The sequence below is a fragment of the Panicum virgatum genome, chromosome 7N, assembly GCF_016808335.1.
Source record: "Panicum virgatum strain AP13 chromosome 7N, P.virgatum_v5, whole genome shotgun sequence".
NCBI lineage: Eukaryota > Viridiplantae > Streptophyta > Magnoliopsida > Poales > Poaceae > Panicum > Panicum virgatum.
In genome coordinates, this window is record NC_053151.1 from 6,610,065 (window position 1) to 6,634,678 (window position 24,614).

Here is a 24,614-nt window from a genome sequence, read left to right on the forward strand (position 1 = left end):
GCGCCGATGATGCCCTGCACACCATATGCCCCCCTCCACGGCGGACGGGAGTGCGATGAGGCTGGCGTGAGACACGCCCGCCTCGGCTTTGTTGGCTGCCGGCCCTAGAGCTGCCTGTCGTGACGGCGGGGTGCAAGACGGCCACGTGCCCATCCGCGCCATGCCAAAGCCATGGCCTGGGACACCACATCGAGCTCTATCGCCAAATCGAGCTCTGCTCTGCCACCGCTTGATTGAGCTTCGCCGCCCTTCTTTGCTCTATCCATCGTTGTGGTAGCTCGTCGTTGTCTGCCCCCTTTGCCGGCTTGAGCGCAAGGCTCGCTGGCTGAGATGCAGACCAGGACAAGCGGAGGACGTGGAGCAGCACGACAGCGTTCCCCTCAGGAAGGTCAGGCAAAAGCATAGGGAGGCGGAGCAGAGGAGGGAGAGAGAGCGCGGATGTTAACTGAACGATGATAGAATTCAGAGAGGTTGTTTTGCAAATGTTTGCCACCGCGACATTCATATGGTGCTTTGGTTGCTCCTGTGGGGCATTTGGGATCTCGAATGGAATACTTAATATGATTTTAAGATCCGGATATAATAATTTGAAAGTCTAAGAACTAAGTAAAACTTCACGATAAGTATAAGGAGACGGGTACAAATTACTCTTCACAAAACACTCCGGGGAGAGTCCACGGACCACTGCGCTCGTTTCCCAGTTTCCACCTCTTGTCTTCCACAGCCTTCATCCAGATCCACGCATCCTTCCATCCGCCGCAATCCCGACCACGCCTTCATCCCGATCGCCGTCGTCCTCGTCTAATCTGGGCCGGACTCCCACTCCCAATCCCCAACTTCGCCCTCCACCGCTGCACGTGAGGAGGTAAGACGAATCGATTCGCGTCTGCACTAGCTTGCGCGGCGCGGCGCGCCCGTGCGAGTGCGACCGGCTGCGGCCTGCTGGCGTGCGGCACGGGACACATCCCCGCCGTGGCCCGTGGATCTCCGGAAGGCGCCCGGTCCGGCAGGCGCAGAGAGATTCGGAGTGGGGGAGAGGCAGGCAGGCACTCAGGCCACAGGTTGTTGATCTTTTGCCTCCCAAATACACATCCACCTCACTGTTTCAATGGAACTTTGAATAATTTGCTCAAACTGAAATCTGATTATGTATTTATGTTTACGCCGCATCTTGTACTAGTAACAGTTAACATCCCCCATTTGTTTTCTTGAGGGTTTGTTACAACTGAACCACCATGTTAACTTGGCCTGACCCTGGTATGGTGATTTAAAGATCTTATTTCTAATTTCTGAACTTGGGTGTGCAATTGGTAAGAACCTGACTGGACAGAGAACGGATGGCAAATTAATAGTCATTTCTGTTGTGCAGCCTTGGTGCAGACATTCTCCTGCTTACCACAAGGATATGTGTATGCACTTGTCCAAGCATTCATATCGGGATAGGGATAGTGAATTGTTAGTGTTTGATACTTCAAATGTATCCATGTCTGCATGGGTGTGCACCTGAAGGGCATAATAACTTAGTGCTTAATTCAACTTGAACCGTAGTCCCCTCTCCTTGGAAGTGAAAGTGTGTCATGTGGCTCACCTAGGACCTTCACTTTGTGCTGCAGAGTGCATGTGTTCTGCGCTGTAGATGATTACTTGGTACACACTTGTAATATAGCGGCATATATAGATCCTAATTGGATTCATAAATTTTATTGGAAGATGTGTTGCAATTTTGATTTGCATTGACTTAACCTAGAAGTTGCCTGTGCTTTTTATAGCAATAAATATAGATGAAGGTTCTTCATTGAAGAATAAAAAAACGGCAATCAGCTTTTTTCACAGTTAAACTGGTTAAGATAACACCTTCTGCTGTTTTTCCTGCTTGTAGAATACCATTATAATTATATGATTATATAATCTAGCTTCATTGCTCAATGCAGATAGCAAATGCTTGTTACTAATTCTTGCCATACCTTTCAGTGATTCCTGTGCAGTTTGGTGAAGATGGCAAATACAGAGAACTTATTCAAGATGGCAAATACAGACACAGATACAACTGCACAGCACAAGGAATGGGATTATGAGTTTCAAAAAAAGGAATGGGATGATGCGCTGTGCCCAATATGCATGGACCATCCGCATAATGCTGTCCTTCTGTTGTGCAGCTCCCATGATAAAGGATGCCGATCCTACATATGTGATACAAGCTATAGGCATTCAAATTGCCTAGACAGGTTCAAGAAAATGAAAGTGAATGATGGTGAGAGTTCTTCACACCCAAACTCATCCATGCCTGGGGGTACAAGAAACCAAAATGCTGTCCAGAGATCTCGTTTTGATCTCACTAGAGAGAGCCCCAGGTTACTCATAGACATATCTGAACCTAATGAAGCTTCCAATCATCAAGATGCCATAGCTGGAGAACAGGAAGAAAATAACTACAATGAAGGCCCAGATATGACATTGGAAGCACAGGAGGTGAACAGTGGTCCTTTGGAGTCAAATGAAGTGTCGAGCTCAAACCAATTGTTGTGCCCACTGTGCAGGGGTACTGTTAATGGCTGGAAGATCATCAAGGAAGCCAGAAAGTATTTGGATGAGAAACCGAGAGCTTGCTCACGGGAAGCCTGCACATTTTCTGGTAATTACAGGGAGATCCGTAGACATGCCAGAAGGGTGCACCCCACAACAAGGCCTGCTGATGTGGATCCATCAAGGCGCCGTTTGTGGCACCACTTGGAGCATCAGCGGGAGTATGGTGACATAGTGAGCGCAATCCGGTCCGCAATGCCGGGGGCAGTTGTGCTTGGTGATTATGCTATTGAAGGTGGTGAAATGTTTTCACATGACCGGGAAACCAGCGGCCCAAGTGAACCAAGTGGATCTCTGCTGACAACATTTTTTCTATTTCATTTTCATATGCTCAGCAATAATCCAATTAGTTCAGGTGATGAGCCAAGAGGCACATCACGGGGCCTGAGAAGGCAGAGACGACGTTATCTGTGGGGAGAGAATTTATTAGGTCTCCAATATGATGATGATGATGAGCAGGAGGATGAGGAAGAGAATAACTTAGATGAAGAGGTTCAGAGACCGAGGAGTCGCCGGAGGTTCATCAGATCAAGATCGGAGGAGCGAGCGTAATGCATAGGTAGCTGTGGTAATTACATTCTTCACTGCTGTGAAGTTCTTTTACCAAGAACTCATGATGACTCCTTGCATGGTATTTGCCATGCCAGTGGAGATGCAGGTGACGTGCTTTGTCGTATTGTTAAAATACTGTGCACATCACTGCAATCAAAGACCAAAAAGCGAGTGGACCTCAAGTTCAAGCTCAGATTAGTCAAATGGGTTCGGCACCATCCATAAGGCCCTCTTCATTGTGACACGCTCGGGAGAACATTTATTATTAGGGCATAGCTTACAGCTCTATCCAACTAGAAGTGACCTGGAAGTTTGGTGTTTGGAGATGCTCGTTCCATCACAGCTGGAGCTGTTGCTGATGCACCGTGTGTTGTTTATTTTTTGTGTCACCTGCATCTGTTCCGGTTGATATCCTTGTTCAGCTGAAGTGAGTAGAGTCGGATTTCCTGAAACAATGGTTCACATTATGTGCATACTTGTTACCAAGACCATTCGCAAACTTGGTGTGCGTCTGTTGTTGGAATTCAAATGGTTGCCACCATTGGCTTGTCAATCCAAACCTTACGCAAGTTTGATGGACGAGGGTATCCATCACTGGTCCCTGTGGTTTGTGAACTCTACCGCTGGGCAGATGCATATTTTTATGCAGAGGCTTTTCTCCAATGAATGACGGTTGTATCTGATATTTGAGGACCTTAATTATAATGCATGGTGAAACTGTTTCTGAAACTTAGTTCTTGGTGATTTTTCTTTTAATATAATCCACTAACAAAGTTAACAAATCATGCACACGTCAGCTAAAGTTATTTTAATATAACTGGCAAACCAAATGTTTAGCTAAACTTGATCTGACTGTTGAACAACCTGTATTATTTTCAGAGTTAGACCATGTTTGTTTCTAGGGATTTGTTTTTAGCCTCTGTTACATCAAAAGGAATTTTACTATTTTGGAGTATAAAATAAAATATGTTTATAAATTTTTTTTGCACAGATGGGTGCTAATTCGCGAGATGAATCTAATGAGTCAAATTAATTCATAATTCACTACAGTGATGCTACAGTAACCATCCGCTAATTATGATTAACATACCTCATTAGATTCGTCTCGTAGTTTAGTTCCGGAGTTCTGCAGTTAGTTTTATAATTAACTTTATTTAATACTTCTAAATACTAAGATTTTTGTTGATGTGACATGGTTTAAAATTTAGCTCTAGGATCCAAATAACCCCTTACTTCTCTATAACATTTGAGAGATAAGTAGCAACCATAAGGATCTAAACTGGCCTTGCCACCATCAAGAGCAAGAAGCCACCCAATCCAACCGTCTGGCTTGCCAGGTGTGCTTTCTGGTGGATGAATTAGAAGTTTGGTAGAACTTGGATTATTTGTTGTCAATTTCAGCGTCGCAGATGTTTTAGCTTATCACAAAACAAAAGGGAGTTATCTGGCATCCTTTCCTTAGTCTTTGCCCATAATAACTATTTTTCTTTGCCCCACAATCAATGTATAGGTCTAGCGAGATCAGTTTGCCACCAATCAAGTAGTCAAGAATCATTTGGATAGGTACAACAATAACATAGTTTTTTTTCCCAAGTAAGTTAGGGTAGGCTAGCGATGAAACCCGAAAGAAATAAGTTCACGGTTCAGGCACATTGATAGCTAGTCTCCAAGCGCTCCTATCCAAAACTATCTCTTTAGAGATATTCCAATCCTTAAGGTCTCTCTTAACCGACTATCCCACGTCAGTTTAGGTATACCTCTACCCCTCTTTACATTATTGACCCGCTCAAGAACCCCATTACGCACCAGCGCCTCAGGAGGCTTTCGTTGGACATGACCAAACCATCTCAGCTGATGCTGGGTAAGTTTCTCCTCAATTGGTGCCACCCCGACCCTATCCCGAATAACTTCGTTCCGGACTCTATCCCTCCTTGTGTGCCCGCAAAACCACCGCAACATCCGCATATCTGCTACACTCAGTTGCTGGACATGTCGCCTTTTTGTAGGCCAACATTCAGCACCGTATAACATCGCCGGACGAATTACTGTCATATAGAATTTGCCTTTTAGCTTTTGTGGCACCCTCTTGTCACAAAGGATGCCAGAAGCTTGCCGCCATTTCAACCAGCCAGCTGAAATTCTATGCCTAACATCTTCATCAATGTCGCCATCCTTTTGTAGCACCGATCCTAAATACCGAAAAGTATCCTTCTGGACCACCACTTGCCCATCTAGACTAATGTCTCCCCCCTCATGCCTGGTTGCGCTGAAATCGCACATCATGTACTCAGTCTTGGTCCTACTAAGTCTGAACTCTTTCGACTCTAACGTGCGTCTCCACAGCTCTAACTTCCTATTAATCCCTGCCCTACTCTCGTCAACTAGCACCACATCATCAGCAAAGAGCATACACCAAGGGATCTCACCTTGTATATCCCTTGTGACCTCATCCATCACTAAAGCAAATAAATAAGGGCTCAATACTGACTCCTGGTGTAGGCCTATGTTAATAGGAAAGTCAGTGGTGTTGCCATCACATGTCCGGACAAACGTCGTCGCATCCTTGTACATATCCTTAATGAGGGTAATGTACTTAGTTGGGACTTTGTGCTTCTCCAAGGCCCACCACATGACATTTCTCGGTACTTTGTCATATGCCTTCTCAAGGTCAATGAAGACCATGTGCAAGTCCTTCTTCTGCTCCCTATATCTCTCCATCAATTGTCGTATTAAGAAAATCGCCTCCATGGTTGACCTTCCAGGCATGAACCCAAATTGGTTTTGGGTCACACTTGTCACTCTTCTTAGGCGATGCTTGATAACCCTCTCACAAAACTTCATCGTATGGCTCATCAGCTTAATCTCATGGTAGTTAGTACAACTTTGAACATCGCCCTTGTTTTTGAAGATAGGTACTAATATACTTCTCCTCCATTCTTCCGGCATCTTGTTTGACCAAAAAATTAGATTAAAAAGCTTAGTTAACCATATTGTTGCTCTATCTCCTAGGCATCTCCCTTTATCCTCTTCAAAGCCTCCCCGATCTCTACCTCCTGAATTCTCCTCACAAAATTTCTATTGGTATCGTCAAAAGAGTCATCTAACTCAAGGGTAGGGCCATCACTCTCCCCATTAAACAACTTGTCGAAGTACTCTCTCCATCTATCCATGATCTCCTCATCCTTCACTAGCAGTCGATCTGTCCCATTCTTAATGCATTTGATTTGGTTGATGTCCCTTGTCTTCCGCTCGCGGATCCTAGCCATCCTATAAATGTCCTTCTCCCCTTCTTTCGTGCCTAGCCGCTGATACAGGTCATCATACGCCTTACCCTTTGCTACACTCACAGCTCGCTTTGCAACCCTCTTCGCTAATTTATAGCCCTCGATGTTGGCTGCACTCTTATCAAGGTGGAGGCGCTTGAAACACTCATTCTTCTCCTTAATAGTCCTTTGCACCTCGTCATCCCACCACCAGGTGTCTTTCCCCCTCCTGTTTGCCTCCCCTACTCACGCCAAACATCTCTGAGGCTATCTTCCAAACACATGTTGCCATCTTTAGCCACATTTCATCTGCGTCTTCTCCTTCTAGTGCCTGTTAAAGTTTAAACCGTTGTTGACGACTATTTGGATATCTAAGATTTAATTTTGGATGTACATGAACTGAATTTGTAGGTTTTAGTGTTTTACAGGTGCATCTTACATGCCTGTTGTACACACTTGCAAGTGCATTCTTTTCACACTAACCTAATGCAAAGTGCAAGAGAGAGAAAGTGAAAGGGCCTATCCACAAATTAGCCCCACCATGTTCCCCCCTCTCCCCAGTTTCAAAACCGAGAAAAAAATATAAAAACAAAAATCCCATCTTTTTTTTCTCCCGGAAAAGTGGCTCCGCCGCGCTCGGCGAGCTCGATGGTCATACATCATCCCGGCGCCGGCGCGGCCCCCGCGTCGTCCGTCGGCGACGACGACTTCCACTGGGATGACGCGGCTGAGGCGGAGCTCCAGGCCATCGAGGCCGCCTACGCCTCCGCCAAGCGCCGCCGCCTCCCCGACTGGACCTCCCCGTCCCCTTCATCCCGCCCCCGCTACAGCCAAAGTCCTGTTTCCGGCGGATACAGCCAAAGCCCGGTTTCCGGCGGATCTACGCCGTCGTGGGTGCTCACGCCCCCCTCCTTCCAAGGTGCGGTCCCCCTCTTCTCTGCTACCCCTTTCCCATTCTTGGCATCGCGGAATTGAACAACCCTCTCGGTTCTTGAAAATGGGGGCAAGAACCCCCCCGATGCGAGGTGACGCCTCTCGCCTTGAGTCTTTGGGTGCATACAAATTGCTTCCGTTACCAAAGGGGTTCGGATGATTGCATCACACTGGGTACCAAAGGAGGAGGTTTCTTGGTGCTAGAGTTGCATCTCACTTGTAAGAAAAAAAATGCAATTTTTCAGTACATACAATGGCTACTCTCCTGTTCGTTTCTATGTTACTACTTCTGTTAAAACTCAGAGCTTCATTGATCTGTCATGATTCAATTCCTCAGTTGGCATATCAGATACCATGTTGTAGCTTATGCATATCATGCTTCTTCTGTGATTGAAATGGGCATCTTATTTCCTTTTCATTCTGACTATAGGGAATGTGAGGGCAAGGCACCAGCCAATTTCATTCGGCGGTAAGATTGTTTACTGCAGGACATCTTCTGAGGTGGAGAAGGCTGCAATGGACATCTTAAGCAAAATCGAGAGCATCAAGGCCCCTGGTCCAGTTTCTCTTGGGTTTGATCTTGAATGGAGGCCCTTTCCGAGAAGAGGTGGTTTGTTCTTCTATCTATCCGAATTTAGAGTACCATCTTCAATTTGTTTTGGTGAAACAACATTTTGGCTTTCCTTTTTTTTCTATGAATGTTTCGCTATGTCATTCTTGCAAGTAGTGTAATCTGATGGAACATAATGGTCACTGTGGTCTTCGCAGGAGAGCCCCCATGTAAAGTTGCTGTAATGCAGCTCTGCATGGAAAAGACTCTGTGCTACGTTCTGCATATCGCTCACTCTGGAGTACCACCTAAACTAAAATCTCTCTTGGAGGATAATTCATCCATTAAAGTAGGCAATTTTGCTTGGGTTTTATGTTGCTACCCTCAGATGTTTTTCACATTTCCCCTATACTATGCTCTGCTTCGATCAGTCAACTCATTGATCTGTGTCTTCTCAGGTTGGAATATGCATAGACAACGATGCAAGAAAAATGTTGAACAATTATGATACCTGCGTACAACCATTGATGGATTTGTCAATCTTGGCAAATGCCAAGTTAGCTGGGCCTCCTAAAAGATGGAGTCTTGCTTCTTTAACTGAAATGATCACGTGTAAAGAGGTATTTTGACAGTATTAAGTCCCCCCCCCCTCTTGCCTAGCTCTGTTTCTAATGTGAGAGAGGAAATTCTATTTGTTTTCAGTTACTTAAGTTTGGTAGGTTGTTAATCGTTCAAGTTACTATTTGGTAGACTGAAGTACAGAACCCCCCAATTATTTATGAAAAACTAAAATTTCTGACAATAAATGTGAAACTGAAAATTCTTTTGGTTATTGAAGCATGCTTTCTTGGTTCCCTTGGACTTCAAATGTTGAAATGCTCTTTAACAACTGCAACTTTCCTCTAGTTGCCGAAGCCAAGCAACATAAGAATGGGAAATTGGGAGGCTGATGTTCTCACCAAGAAGCAACTTCAGTATGCTGCCACTGATGCTTACATCTCTTGGTACTTGTATGAGGTACATAAATACACCTATCAACTTATTCCCTCTCATGATTGATTTTAATGTGTCCTGTTCTACCTGTTCTTGACGGCTATTCCTGCTCTTCATTAGGCACTACAGAGTCTTCCAGATTGTAATGCTGAAGCTGAAATTGAGTCTGTAAAGGTATCATAGATTCAAATGCACATTCTACTGGGAAATGTGTTGCCAATCTATTTGAATATTCCCAGTGATCTTTTGTCTTCACATCTCAATCAGGTCAGCAATATTTATTTCCCTGTCTTTACCCTAGAAGCCGTAGATTTCATTTTCATCTCTATGAGAGGGTAATAGTTCCTTAGAAGTTAGAACTAGTCTTTATCATCAATGCCAAGGTAGGTACTGGTAAATGTACCCGTTGAATGATGGGAAGGATTGGATTTACATGGAGTCATTCCTTTCAGTGCATGATTTTTTAAATGAGTAGCATACTTTATAATTAAGAATCAAGGTTTTATTTTTCCTTGGTATGAAAAAATGAAAAATGGAAATAAAGAAGATTACTGGTTGGATTTGGGTCATACCTAAATTCTAGCAGATTTTCTGATTAATGAATTGAAGCTACATGAATTCAACTAGTTGGTTCCATTAATATTGTGCAGCAGAACCATGGGCCAATTACTGGTTCATGGAGCTGCGGGCATGAGACTTTGTGACGCCACTGTTTCTAAGTTAAAAGAAGAAATGTCTTTATACTTCATGAAACCTGTTAAATGTCTGTTGGTTTATAAGATACAGAGAGTCTCCTATCCTTGATCTACTAACAAAATGCCTTTGTACAATTTGTCATCGTTCATCACTCCATCTAAAGGTGCCATTATCGGTTCTATGTATGCAGGGTTGAATTCATTGTGTTGTCAAAAGTGAAAACCGAAGGTCAAAGGATGTTGAATTCATTGTGCTGTAACACCTGCGGTTTCTGCTTGTCATTTCTGCCTATGATGGCTTGTTTACTGGAAAGCAGAACTAGAATGTAATTTGCGTTGTGTTGTCAAAATTCAATTTTCTGTATGATGAGATCCTTTCTATCCTCTACTTAATGCAAGTATGCGCAATTCTCTTGCGTATTATCAAAAAGAAAGACAGATTTGTAACTGAATGTACATTTCTTTAGAAAGACTGGTTTGTAGATTGAATGTACATCGTTTTTTGCAGTTCTGGATACAGTTTGCCTTATGAGGTGTCGTCTGAACTCCCATGACTATATGAAGTGTAGAGTTGGGCCTTCTACTTGGCCCATCTGGCATATATTTTGGGCCTCGAGTCATCAGTCATATATGATCAGGACACCAATCTTTTCTCTGGGCCTAAATGGCCCAGCAAATTAGCCTAATAATGAACGAACTCGGCCTCGAATCCAGATCCTCACTCAGACTCTATCTAAAAACCTTTGTATTTGTCCAAGGGTCCTCGAAAAAAAAACCTAGCATAGTAATATTAAGAAATAGAGCCTCCTAAATATCAACCGCCTGAATCGAAGAACTGTACAATCCATGCCTTCTCAAGGCAGTAGTTATGTTGATGCCTTCTCATTGTAGCAGTTGTTAGGGTAGGTGGTCTTTCCTGTTTGGGAGGCACGGCACCTTGGGTTTAAAAAGGGTACCTGGGCAGCGGTGTGGTTATGTGGTGAGGCGCGGATTGAGGCAGTGGCACAACATGCTCTGTAGGGTGGTGCTGGGGAATGGTTAGCGCAGCGACAAAGATGGATCCAGCTACGGAAGAGCTACTGAAAGACAAAGGAAGATGGGTGTTGAAAATATGGATATGGATGAGGAGAGCGGGTGGCAGCAAGCAATGGTAGAAAGTGAAAGAACGAAACTGGAAGAAGATTCAACCACCATTGGATTCCCTTCCGATGGTTGAAGTACGTCAACTATTAAAGATTTAGTTTACCGCTTAAAGATTATGTTTCTTATACTATAACTTCTGAAAATGAGAAATTTTAATTTTCTTTTTTTGAATTGCACTGCTTTCTTAAGATTTAGTTCAACTCGATACACCCTTAATGTGCTTCCCTTATGCAACAATCCTACTATATCGTTTGAGTATTTCTATGTGTGTATGACACAGCTACAAAAATGATTTGTAGCAACGCCCCAATTTTTTTCAGGGGCAGGTTAAAATGTAATGCATTGCTACAAATGGAGTGGGATTACTGTAGATTTTAACCCGCCCTTAAAAATGCATTTTTAGAGGCGGGTGATGGCATGACTCTCCCCTACAAATGGTCCTATGCCAAAAAAATTCGTAACTTTTTTATATCATCTCGAATGAAGTCAAACTTTATAACAAAATTATAGAGAATGACCAAATCTAAAACTTTGTAGTTGATAGCCTTGTCATTTGAGGTCATTTAATGGTCTAAAATTATTATAAGTTCTCTAATATCTATAACCATATAGTATTTCATATAACTCAAGTCATACTTTAAGATTTCTACAATCTTAATCTTTATATACATTGAAATATACTTAGCATATTTTTTTTATTTTTATAATTTACAATAACTATAGTGTCATTCACTTTTTTTGATTTGTTTTGCTATATATAGAGATTTAAATGAATTTTTTAATAAAATAGAAAAATATTTTTAGAGGCGGGTGGTGGCATCACTCGCCCCTAGAAACAGATTTGTAGGGGCAGGTGACGGCCGACGCTACAAATCAATTCCAGAACTAATATAAAAGAATAACATACCCTATTGAGTCATAAGTGACTATGTAATGTGGTGATAAAGAAGGTACGCTCGAGACTTGGTAGGCGGTTCGAATCTCGTCAACGAAATTGTACCAGTTAGCAGGGATATTTTTTTATTTTTCTTTTGCTGTTTTTGAGTTTTTTTTTCCTAATTTTTCCATGTTTTGGAAAATAATTTGTAGGGGCGGATGAGCCCATGACCCGCTCCTACAAATGTATTTGTAGGGCCGGACATGTTACCCATCCTTACAAATCGATTTTTAACTGCAAATTAGGGATGAGTATCGCACCCGCCCCTAATAGTACGTTTTTACCTACTCCTAAAAATATTTTTTGTAGTAGTGTGAATGACTCTGTAAGATTGGAGATATATGAGATGCTGTATATTTAAGATTCCATGCAATTTGGATTGATTTCCACAATTTAGATCCTTTTCTTGGGGTTTAGTTTTGATAAGATTGGCATACAGTACAAAGTCTTTGATATTTTCACCCAAGTGCTATTGCCGATATGCCATCATACGTGTTCTTCAGTTGGCAGCGTAACAAGTGGCACATTCTGGTCGTGGTCACACACATCTGCCGATTCATCAGATCCTGAGACCGTGTCCCTCAAAAAAGAAGACCGTCAACATTTGGACCCACTGTTTTCTGGTGTTCGTGACACGTATTCAGGTTCAGAACATTTCTTTAAGAATCATTTAGGCCATATACCATTGGCGATTTGTTGAAAAATCTGGAGAACAATGCAAATATGCTCTCATGGCTGGCTGACAGTGCGCATGGGTCGGCCGCGCATGGACTGTTTTCTTGCACTGCTGGTCTCAGTCAAACAAACATTTTGGTCTCGGAATTTTTACCAGTCAAAGATTCACTCATCATGTATATTTATGCATAAGGATATATACCACTTGTGATCTTGTTTCATATAGAAGTATGCTCGAACAAATCTGTGTACTGAGAAAGTGTGTATTCTAATGAGTAATGGCAGAAAAAGGAGAAGAATCATCAGATTCCTGTATAGCCGCCTACTTCACATGGGAAATATAATGCTATTAGTATACAAGCACAGATGGAATCTTCCTCTCTATCTCGACCGTCCACTTGTTGCTGGTGCACGTGGCGCGCATCCATTGAGTTGGGTCACTTGCATCGGCACTAAGTATATATCACTTCTTGTCACATGCATTTGTGCTGGTCAAAGGGAACCACAAGGCATTGTGATCTTGTGCACAAGATTTGGCCACATGAACAATTCTCTTTGAACATGTTGTGTGCCATGTCATGTAAACAGTGTTGAAGAATAACTTGTTAAGAAAACATAAAAAGCATCGAAAAAAGGATATGTTGATTTCTTTATGTGCTGTATCAATTGGGAATTGGGATCATTATTGGAGCACTATTTGGTTCCTTTGCATCTGTATTTGGTTTTGTCTAGTTCCAATATATTAAAGTCCACAAAGGTGAGAATAGGAAATAATTTCTAATAATTAATAATACATGTGCTACTTAACTGCAAATGTCAAGGATTTGAACTGTTTCGAATATAAACCTGTTATTCTTTAGAACACTGTTAATTTCTGCATATGTGCATTTCGATGTTTTTTATATCTATGTCGACACTTGACACTGTTACTAAGGACAACTATTTCTTGTCCACTAGGACTTAGTCTCACCATTTTGTTTTCCAAGAATATGCCGGAAAACCAAGCATCTTTGCCTGAAGAATCTGGCCAAATCTGAATGCAGTGAACAAGCTATCATGTATCGTGCGTAATGCATGGAGCACTAAGAAAAGAGTGGCATGAACATGAAACCACACTAACCAGCTCTAGAGGCGCTGAGTGCAAGAATCCATCAACTGAATCTCTTATCCTTTTCAAAATCATTTGACGGTGACAGGTGCATATATTTGTTTGTCGAACCTATGACCGTTTAACCAGTGTTTGAGAGTGGTCCATATCATGCCAGTTCTGGGCCAAACTGGTTTAGCATTGTTCTAGACACTTTTACTGCAACCATTGCATCAACCTGGGATGCCAGCTGAATAGCTGATGCTGACTTTGTCAGGAAAAAGCTTGGGGGGCAAATGCAATTGCACAAAGTGGCCTCCCAATCATGGTTTGCCCCTCTTTGGAGACCATGCATGCGCGCATATCTTGTCACCTTATATTCTTCCACTACTTGTAGAGACACAGGTTCTTGTCGCCTTACGTTCAAGGGCAATATCGCGACTACAGAGTATGCGCGATAGGTTCTTGGCTATTTGAGCCCACAAACTGTCAGATCAGTGTGACGTGCTGTTTGTTCGGTTTCATTCGCCATATATATATGAGGAATGTTGAGTACTCTATCCTGCTTGTGATGAGTGAATTGTCAACCGTGCGGTGTGATCGTGCGCTTGGTCTTTGGATTGCAGGTACACGGGCGTCAAGTGTCGACGGAGAGCTGCCGTGGAGGTGCTGTGGCCGATGGACCGTGCGGTGGACGGCGGTGAAGGGCAGTCGGGACTGGAGCTTGTGCGGGCGGCAGCTGTGGCGTCCACTCCTGGATCGAGGGCGCAAGCGGCGACGGATGGCGGGTTTCTTGGTTTGCGCCACAAAACCAAGGTGGCGGACGGCGGTTGAAGACGCCAAGTCGTGGAGGCACGGGCGTCGGTCTCGGGACTGACGGAGGCGACGGGCGTTGACGGCGTCTAGGGCCTCGCTGCGGGCGAGGAGGTGACGGGCGTCGGGCAGCGTCTAGGGCCTCGCTGCGGGCGAGGAGGTGACGGGCGTCGGGCAGCGTCTAGGGCCGTCAGAAGGCCGAGGCGGGAACGGCGTTTAGGGCCACGGCGTGGAGGCGGGAATCTTCCCGCGCGTGGAGTTTTGGCGGTTTTCTTAAAATCGGCCACCTACCCGGATTTCGCGGACATTCAAGGTCAATATCGCGACTACAGACTATGCGTTTGTTCGGTTTCATGCGCCAGATATATAGAGCAGTGTGGCCGTGAATCGGAGTAAAGTGAATTAGTGATATTGCATCGCATGCCCCACTTCCAAATATGCTAAATAGGCTTGTCACAATAGTGGTATTCAGTGGCCAATGTTTTGGCATCAGTCCCATCTGTATTTGTCGATTTGTTTCTCGATACGTTCATTGATCAATCTTTGCGTGTAAGTGATATCACTCGAATCTTATCTGTCGCCTTCTTGTGGTAGCCCTGCTAATGGGTAGCTGATGTAAGATGGACCTAAGATGTCCTAGGAGAAGAGATACCCTTTGATGAAGAAGTGACGATCAGGCCAGTGTAGTGGAGAAGCCAAGCTACGTCTACATAGTGGTTACTGCACTGCACGCACTCGTTCAAGGTTGCCACATGAAAAATAGATGTTCTGGATTAGCGCGGATCTGAACCGTCCCCAGCTATTAGTTGGCATCCATAACAACATGCTATAAAGTCACTAAGTGTCCAATATGACGAATTAATTATCCTTTCTATTTGTCATTTCCTCATAATAAATGAGGAAGTTCAGATAATTTGGCATGATGTCTGTTGACAGTTTGAGAGATACTTATTAGAGACTGGTGCTACCAGTTTTCGCGATTTAATTAATCTGAAACTTCAACTCTTTCCCTGGAGACAATCATTTACAGTAAACTGTGTGAATTGAATTCAAGCATATATTATCTGCTGGTATATTTATGTCTGCACATCAATTTCCGTATTAATCTTCTCTTAGAACTAGGTGTGGACTTTGGAGCCATAAAGCGATGCAAATTGCAATTCATTTTTGCTCATATAGATCTGGTGTTGGATCTTCATCCTTTATACCCTCTCAGATACATTTTCTTACTTCTGAAGCTCTCGTTGAGTTTGTATTACAAGACAGCTTGTACATTTCCCCATTAGGGAAAGAGGGAATGCACCAAGCACATGAGAATCCTATCAATTTCATTGACCAACTTAAACAAACACTTATATAAAATCAAAGACCAAAGATAACCAATGGAATGGGGATTATCCACAATAAAAATATATAATCCCAATGTATCTGCATACTAAACTAAATGCGCCTATAGTTTCCCGTGATCATGTGGTTGATATATATCATGCCACAACGGAAGTATAGAAATGACAATTAATTTGTTTCCTCTAATCCTCTTTCAATAGAACATATATTTGTTTGCAGAAATTACTAATACCTTTTCTTTCCTGAAAAATTTCTAATTCTTAACATTTATTTCTATATATACATTGTATATCCTATATCAGGTCAGATCAAAAGTATTCAGAATTAATATCACCAGTAAGTAGCTATCAATATGCATTGTAGCATATTTGTGGGGGGATTTTTTTCCTTCAAATTTTATATTTTTTCTGCATATTATGTATTTCTGTAAGTACAAATCAATTCTGGGGAAAATATGATTGTTTACATGATACACCAGTGATAGCTCATGGGTCGTGCATGAGGCTGCCACATGAGAAACCTGCCACTGCATGCACCCTCCACCGTCTGAGATTCTCAGGCTCATATGACTGCAATAAACTAGAAGCTCAGCCTAGACGAACTGAACTAGATATATGTCAGGCCCTAAAATAATTCAAGAATCTTCTTCTAAGAGCAGTGGTTCAAACTGATAAATAAGGGGGGAAATTACCTGCAGAATAACCAGTCATACATTTATATAATGCAGCAACCACATGGTAGTTAAACTGTTACAACCGACCAAAGGAAACAGTTGGTGCGAGGTCAAACTCCTTGGGGAAAGAGACAAGTTTCAGTCAAGCTAAGATGATGAGGTCATCCCCATCACATTCAACTCAGCCAAGAACATTGTAGATGAATTCTATATGAAAAAACAAGCAGCCGCGCGCATGCATATAGATTGATAGATGTATTGTAGATGAATTCTATAAGTACCATGAGCATGCATGAACGGCCTGGTCTCTTGTATATTTGGGGGAGGCTCTACTTACATCTTGAGGATCTGCATACTGCGTGGATGTGCTTCGAGTGAAATGATTCTTGGGATTCTGTGTTGCCATGTGGGCGTTGCCCTCGAACCTCCATCTGCTTCTTTTCTTAAGAGAGGGGCTCGAGCTGCCGCACACTGTATCTCTCGTTACCTGTTACTATTTATCTGTTGAGTTTTATTAGGTGCACGGGTCCATATCCCTTTTTTTCTGAGTTAGTTAAGATGATGCTTTGAAAGTGCTATGTTTTGTCTTTAATAAAATCATTTTCTTAACTCAAGTAAGTATATATACAACAATTTCTATTTCCAGTGCATAAATGTTGTATTTTATTGAAAACAAAAAAAATAGGTTGAGCTTGCTGACCAATTAAGTTTAGTTCCGATTATATTCAAATCAGGTCAATTTATTTTTATCCTTTGAATGAACTTAAAATAAAAATTTTAATATTATCAGTTCCAATAATTAAATAAAGTCAATGCAATTGTACTGTATAGAGCCCAACTTTTTGGATCTAGAAAAATAATGTCCTTTTAACTTTATTTTGCATTTGAGTAAAAAAACAAAGCTCCAGCAATCTATTCTATTCTATATTAGAAAGATTTCTGAGATTTACTTTTATTTTTCAGTAAGTTCGTTGTTTTTTGTTATTGACCAAAGCAGCTTGTGATATATCTTTTCCAAGAAAATCATGTTCAGTTTTATTTTTCACTAATTGCACAATTTGTTTTATAAATTTATTTGTCTTCACCCCTTTTTGATATTTATAAGTTCTAATCTATATCCGTTTTCCTACACTTGAATTTCTGTTGTCACGTTACCACTATAATTGAGAATATAACAAACGACAATCCTTGGTGGGTAAAAGTAGAAAAAAAAAGAATCATACTAGTCCAAAAAAGTGTACTTGTTGACATCTACAAATGTATCTATTGCCACATTAATGCTGAAGGTAAAATAATCGGACAATAAAATTAGTAGATTACAATCCTGGTTGAGTAAACAAATAAATCGTATTGACACGGGCCACGGGCCGACTGGGCTGCGCGGGTTACTGTAGCACAAACTACTGTAGCACCGCGGAGCTCAGCTCCTTAGCCCCAAACTGAAAGTAGAGATGGAGCCGAACCAGTTTAAATAGCCGGTCCCTGGGAAGCTAGTAACTCCGGTTCGAACCTTTTGCGCGAAGCGAGGACGAAAGCGCAAGAGAGTTATTTAGCAGGTGTGTTTTATTTACTCAATGTGTAGGGTAGATCTTAGCCGTTATCCCGGGCCGGGTCGTTACACGTATGCCGGTAGTTTAAAAGTTATAGTTGCTAACAATAATTTTCGATATGTATGGTCTAATATTGGTCATATATGCTTATAACAATATTTTTTATAGCAAATCTACTGATGTGGTTCTTGAATACCCAGCCTAGATAGCAGACATTACACATTTTATTTTTCTGCATTTTTGTGTTTATGAGAACGTGATAGGGCATTGATACATAGGCCAGTGCATGCATTGCAAATTAAGTTCATTCATAAGCAGAATTCAAGTTTAGTTAGCAAGATAATAGAGAGATAAATGCAAATAGGTCATCGATCGGGGAATTAATACATTGTACACACACATACCCCAGATCGATGAATTGAACTGATGTACTACATACTCAAGAATAATCATAATTGTCCATTTGCCCTTTAGAATCTAAACCACCGATAACAACATTCATTCCAAATGATGAAACAGGGCATTATGCTAGCTCCTCCTCTTGTACCAACTAAAAAATCTCATAAAGCTAAAAGTTTCTAATATCTTAAGATCTAACACGACCCGAGCAGATATACCAGCCTAAAATAAGCAGCGGAAGGGGGCGTATGACCCAAATGCGACCTATCTCAGACCAAGTTGGATGCATGCATGATAGTTGGGATATCTTGGTTTGGTTGTGATCATCACAAAGCTCCCTTCCATGTTCATGCATGATCATACAATTAGCTGGTTGACTCAATTATTTGTACATGCCAATTATTGGGATATATTTGTGTACGTTAGAAGATCACATGGCGGCGTCGATCAAGAGCTCAAAGTTGCTGAGTATTTAGCCCATTAAGGACTATACTAGTTAGTTGGTTCTTTCTTTTTTATTGGTGACGACTAGCTAGTTGATTCCAGAAGAGCTAGTTAGCTAGCTCTTGTGTGTGGTGCACTTGTATATGACTCAAGAGTCTAGCGATATATGTGCTTGATGCATGACGATGCCCTGCTTATCTTGCAAATACAGACCTAATGTATTCCGATCCATCTGGACCTAAGATGTCTCAGGGTCAGGGCCCTATGTATTGAAAATTGCAGAGAGCATGGTATTAAAATAAAATTGTTTGGCAACGGAAATTTTTTGCAGTTGCTGGGGAACAGTCATCACGGTCCAGCTCGAAGACTCTTTACACTGATGTCATCATTTACCACAACACGCCCTTTTGGAGATAAATATAAATTATCTCTCATACACCCAAATCATATCGATGAATGCTTATCAATCAAAATAAGTGTTTGTAATTTCTTTTTATACTTTGGTTTCTTAGTTAAGTTAGTGTTAGTCTCTTAGTTGTTTATGGAACCATAGTTCACAGTTTAGTGGATGCTCAAGTCTAAGACTCCTGATAGAGACAAATATTCTTAATTAATTCCAGAGTAGTAATCGACGGCGTAGATATTGTGTCTAGACTAGATGTTACCTTTTGTTGTGGTATACCCCACAATTTGTAGAGGTAGGTTGCAGGTGGTAATAGCCATGTCCATCCTACGTAATCCTCCACGTCTGAACGTAAAAATTAAAGTACCCGATCAGAGCAGTCTGGTTTTATCCAGGAATTAAAGCCGGTAGCCCGAAGTAAGCAACTAGGATAGTTTGTACATTATCTATAAATTCTTAGCCTTAGAAATCCTCTTTACTCCTTATCTCTATAAACTTTAGTGTCCTTGGACGAACTTGAATCTAATATAACTTTAGAAAGTGTACTCATATTTCCGATGTGATACCCCAAATGGATCCGAGGTGAAAGCTACAGTATAGTGATATCTGTATGCTTGCATATTTATTTATTATTATAAGAAATACCGACATATAGTTTTCTTAAAAAAATAGAATAGTGGAAAAAAGGTTTTAAACATCAATGAAAATCTTAGAATTTAGAAACAATATTATAGAATCACTTTTCACCGGATCATATGGAAGTTACAATGATATAGGCAGAGAAAGGAACACTATATGATACAGAAGAGTTCCCGGATTTTACTTTCAAATGGACTATCAATTTCTTATCAAGTGTGCGGGGATTTTTATTTCGTCTAAGTTGTACATTTTTCAAGAGGGAAAACAAATTGGCAGCCAATAATCCGCAACTGATATTTTAGAACCAAAAAACCATGACAACCCACTTGATAAATAACCCTTGGACATTACCTAATAAAGATCGAAAGTAATTGAAAATATTTATCACCTATATTAGGCCCACCCTTACCCCTCACATTGACCCACACACCATGGTCGAAAGAGGTGGGACAGATAATAGGCCTATAGAAATCGCATGTCCAAAAATATTTCTGCCAAATTTTTTTTTCCTCACATGTACCTTTCTGAAAGCTGGCTAACGGAAACATGGTTGGCCGTGAATCCAGGAACGTACCATGCGTCGGGGAGAACCACGGCTTTGGTGACAACGTTGCCGCACCCGAGGACATGCACGGGCATCCCATCGGCCGCGTGCACGAAGAGGCCAAAATCCTGGTGCGTGAACTAAGAGAGCGCGTTGTGATTTCCCATCGCCTGGTACTATTGCAACAAGTCCAATCTAGATACTGAATAGTGCTTGTGAATTGGGAAATTTTTTAGATTTGTTATACAAAATGTCTAGGTTGGATCTCAAGGTTCTATGCCTTTATAATAGGTTTTTTAAAACTACCAAAACTCATACTATAGCACTTTATTTTAGATTTTTCTTAGATGTCTATTACAAACTGGCCTATCCTTTATCCATGACCATGGAGGATAACCTTGGGCCAGCTGCCGTGGATGCGCTCTACCGGGGCGTGCATGGCCTCGACTCTAGCGGCGGAGGCGTCGCCCGCGACTCTAGCCTGGGCGCGCGTGTCGTCATCGAGACAGAGGAGGCAAAGACACTAGCTAGGTTCTCGCAACTGCTGCTCCATGCCATGCGATGGGAAATAGCAACCCGCTCTCTTGCTTCACGGACATGGATTTTGGCCTCTTCGTGCACACGGCTGATGGGACGCCTATGTAAGTTCTCAGTGCGTACTACTGCAAAAAAGATTTTTAGGAACAGACAAAAACGTATTTTTAGGAATGAGTGTGGTACCGCCCCTAGTTCTCATAGTTAAAAACGTCATTTCTAGAGGCAGGTAACGCATCCGCACTTAAAATAATTTATGTCCAAAAAAGAAAAAAGAAAAAATATTCTAGCTAACCAGCCACCACGACTAGCCATGTATAGTGTCAAGCTACGATTTTTTTGACGAAATATACACACTAGCATCACCTGGATTTCGAACAGCCTACCTCAAGCCTCACGTATATCTTTCTTATCACCACACTACATAGTCACTTGTTACTCTATACGATATGCTATTCTTTTATATTAACTCAAAAATTGATTTGCAGGGGTGGGTAGAAATGCCCCCTACAAATGCATTTCTAGGGGGCGGATGATGGCCTCGCCCGCCCCTAAAAATATTTTTCTGTTTTATCAAAAAAATTCATTTAATTATTTACATATAGCAATATAAATAAAAAAGTGAAACTTCTACACTATGGTTATTGCGAACTGTAGAAACAAAAAAAATATTCTAAGTATATTTCAGTGTATATAAATGTTAAGATTATTGAAACCTCAAAGTATGACTTGAATTATACGAGATACTATATAGTTATAGCTATTAGAGAATTTATAATAATTTTTGGACCATTAAATTACCATAAATGAAAAGTTCATCAACTACGAAGTTTTAGATCTCGTCATTCTCTATATTTTTGATTAAAATTTGAGTTCATCCGAGATTATATGAAAAAGTTATGATTTTTTATTTTGTGTGGAACCACTTGTAGGGGCGGGTCATGCCATCACCCGCCCCTAATAATACATTTTTAGAGATGGGTGAGGCCGTGAACTGCCCCTACAAATGCCACCATTTTTAGTGGCGGGTCATGGTGTCACCTGCCCCTAGAAATGTTTTTTTAGGGGAGGGTGACATCATTAACCGCCCCTGAAAATGACGCTTATTTTTAGGGTTGGGTGAGGGGTGACCCGCCCCTAAAAATATTTTTCTAGGGGCGGGTTGGATGCCACAGTAATCCCGCTCCATTTGTGTCAACAGATGAAGTTTTAGTCCGCCACTAAAAAATTTGAGGCGTTTCTACAAATTATTTTTGTAATAGTGGCGGCAACGTTGTCACCAATGCCATGGTTCTCCCTGACGTGTGGTACGTCCCTGGGCTCACGGCCAACCTTGTTTCCATCAGCCAATTTTTTTCATAGCTTGACTACAGCGTTGGGTAGATGCGCACGATAGAGGGGTACGCGCAGGCAGGTAAGAAAAAAAATTACATTTTGGTAGAAGTGTTCTCGAACATACGAATTTTATAGTTCTACCCTTCTTCCCACCTTTCTCGACCACGACACGAGGGTCCAATGTGAGAGGTAAGATGGGTCCGATAGAGATATGAAATATTTTTAATTGTTTTTAATCTTTATAGTATAGATAGATAGATGCCCCACTGAATATTGAGCAAGCAGACTTAAACAATCTCATAAAGCCTGTGGGATTAGCATCTCATAAACAAACAAGAAATGCATATCACGAAGTTTGTTAAGAAAACATTTGGTGATTGCACTTTGGCCAGGTAAAGGCCATGAAGCATAATAATTTTAATCAAAAGGTCTCTTTCATCGGTGTACACTTTTGAGCTAATCTCATAGCCATACTAGGGCAAGCACGTAGCAAGTGCCATAGAAAGTTGCGAAGGCGCACAGAAGCTCATGATCATATCAATCTCCATACTTGGACGCACACCGGTGGAAGCGAATCAGATAGAAGCAGGCTTTTAGTGACGTGTGGGAGGAGTGATTGTAGGGTGTACATACATACTGCACCACCTTAAGCATCATGTCCATGACAGAAATTTTATCATGCGGAACACACAAGCACATGCAACATAAACTATGGATTTATCAGAAGAAAGTTGTATTAATTGGAATTACTTGCGGGAAGTTTGTTTTCTTTGATATCATGCTAAGAGGAAATTGTGTGATACTAAACTAAAATAGTTGCAGAGTAAATTTCTGACTACCTAATGACAACGAAGGTTTTGGGATTCGGTCCAAAATGACCGAAATTTGCCCATTTCGGTGAGGACCAAAATGAAACCAAATGGTCCTAAAAATTTGATCGTCAAAGCTGAATTTTTATGCCATTACTATGGTCCATACAAGTCCACATACAGGAGTTATCGATGCCCAAATTTCTATCAAGTACTATCCAAGTTTCATTTAAAAATAAATTTGTTGACTGGTCAAACCACCGAATCTCAGTCCAAATTTTCCGAAATTCACCCATTTCGGTAGCAACTGAATTTTTTTTGGTTTTGAATCCCAAAACCCAGAATCACTGTTTTGTTAAAGAGAGAAGCACTGAAAAAAAGCACTCTTCAAAGTGACAAATCATTTGTTCAAATTAAAAGAAAGAAGTAAAAAAAATTCAACATTTCTCTGCATTGAGCCCATACCCACACCTAGGGACCATAGTTAACTGGTAGATGACTGACACTTCCAGAAATCAAACACCAAATGATTTTTGTAATGATGCTCCCAAGTATAGAATGCTAGTGGATCGGAGTAAGAAATTTCTATCCGTATAGGTCGGCGGCTCTCGACAATCATGCGAATGGCCACTCCCCGAGGCGCCTTGATTAAGCTAAGTGAAACCTTTGGCGCGTGCACTATGTTGGGAGTTGGGACTCATTAACGGCGCTAAAACCCTAGCTATAGTTTTAACATTTTTAATCTGTAACACAGGCTTGGCCCAGATTAAAGGCTAAGCAATCAACATTGCAATATCCGAGGCGAGGCAGAACCGACCATGGTGAGCTCGCTATGTACATTGTGCCCTACATAAATATGATTGACTACAAGCTTTCTCTTGTTTAAGCAACTGGTTTGATGAGTTCTCTAGACGTGGGCATGGCTCGCTGCCCCCATTTGGCCTAGGGCATGCAGAAATCCATTGGCCATGGGCTCACTTTCCATGGTTGCAGCCTTGAAGAAAGATGTTGTGTACTAGCCAACTAATGTTAATGCTGCATCAACTTGCTATGCAATTTGCATCATGGATGAGGTGTCCTCCGGGTTATAAAACTAGTCATGTCAGTGGCAAGGGGAATGGCTAGCATGGCTCTACGTGTTCCTCTTCTAGGGTTTGCAAAAGGCTAAGGTCGTCATAGAGATGAGCTAAAACAACTGTGCATGCACTGGCCTTCTTGCTAGCATATAAATATATGTATTCACCCTCTTTTTGAGCCATGAAAAGGAGTGTGAATTGAAGCAAACAAGGTCTCTTGCACATGCTCTCCGCTTACACAGATGATGGTGTGAACATACATTGTTACATGCATCGATGCACATGGTTAATTTTGTTGTATCCATACATGTATCAGCCTTCTCCTTTGCCTAAAAGCAAGCTCCTAACGAATGCTATCAACCAAATAGAGTCTAGGAGATCCTAACCTCGATTGAGTCAATAACCATGTATATTTTGTGCCAAAAGCATGCACCGCATTTGGTTCTGGTTCATGATGATGATGATTGCATGGGGACCTCAGTGAAAATTAAGCATTGGCCCAATGCAAGTTCGTGAAGCATGCATCTAACTAGCCACGTGTCGGCAGCTGTTGTGCTCACTTGCCTAATGATTATGACCATGATTATATATATTTGAGATGATTGCACCAAATAAAAGTCTTCAATAATCTTGTCCA

At 41.6% G+C, this 24,614-nt stretch overlaps 2 protein-coding genes across 6 annotated transcripts; both read left to right on the top strand.

Annotated features, from left to right (window-relative positions):
- Positions 1-645: 645 nt before the first annotated feature.
- On the top strand, positions 646-3,755 carry LOC120682016. 2 transcript variants are annotated; one of them, XM_039963737.1, is made up of 3 exons: positions 646-1,061; positions 1,972-3,142; positions 3,231-3,755. In XM_039963737.1, exon 2 carries the CDS (start codon positions 1,996-1,998, stop codon positions 3,133-3,135), a length of 1,140 nt encoding a protein of 379 aa, XP_039819671.1. In that variant the 5' UTR covers positions 646-1,061; positions 1,972-1,995; the 3' UTR covers positions 3,136-3,142; positions 3,231-3,755. The 2 variants fall into 2 exon arrangements, with proteins under 2 accessions (XP_039819671.1, XP_039819670.1); XM_039963736.1 differs by having other exon boundaries at positions 1,972-3,755.
- Positions 3,756-6,977: 3,222 nt separating this feature from the next.
- LOC120682017 (Werner Syndrome-like exonuclease) lies at positions 6,978-10,080 on the top strand. Of its 4 annotated transcripts, none has more exons than XM_039963739.1 (7): positions 6,978-7,317; positions 7,762-7,938; positions 8,100-8,230; positions 8,340-8,501; positions 8,788-8,898; positions 8,995-9,141; positions 9,761-10,080. In XM_039963739.1, exons 1-6 carry the CDS (start codon positions 7,047-7,049, stop codon positions 9,055-9,057), a joined length of 915 nt encoding a protein of 304 aa, XP_039819673.1. In that variant the 5' UTR covers positions 6,978-7,046; the 3' UTR covers positions 9,058-9,141; positions 9,761-10,080. The 4 variants fall into 4 exon arrangements, with proteins under 4 accessions (XP_039819673.1, XP_039819672.1, XP_039819674.1 ...); XM_039963738.1 differs by having other exon boundaries at positions 6,983-7,317; positions 8,975-9,141; positions 9,761-10,076; XM_039963740.1 differs by lacking the exon at positions 8,995-9,141 and having other exon boundaries at positions 6,983-7,317; positions 9,761-10,076.
- Positions 10,081-24,614: the final 14,534 nt, after the last annotated feature.

What these genes read in the sequence shown, in the direction of transcription:
- LOC120682017 (XM_039963738.1), top strand. Translation starts at nt 7,047, where the DNA reads ATGGTCATACATCATCCCGGCGCCGGCGCGGCCCCCGCGTCGTCCGTC. An exon ending in GAGGCCCTTTCCGAGAAGAG is followed by an intron (nt 7,939 to 8,099) that starts GTGGTTTGTTCT and finishes TGGTCTTCGCAG; the next exon opens with GAGAGCCCCCATGTAAAGTT. An exon ending in AGGATAATTCATCCATTAAA is followed by an intron (nt 8,231 to 8,339) that starts GTAGGCAATTTT and finishes GTGTCTTCTCAG; the next exon opens with GTTGGAATATGCATAGACAA.
- LOC120682016 (XM_039963736.1), top strand. Translation starts at nt 1,996, where the DNA reads ATGGCAAATACAGAGAACTTATTCAAGATGGCAAATACAGACACAGAT.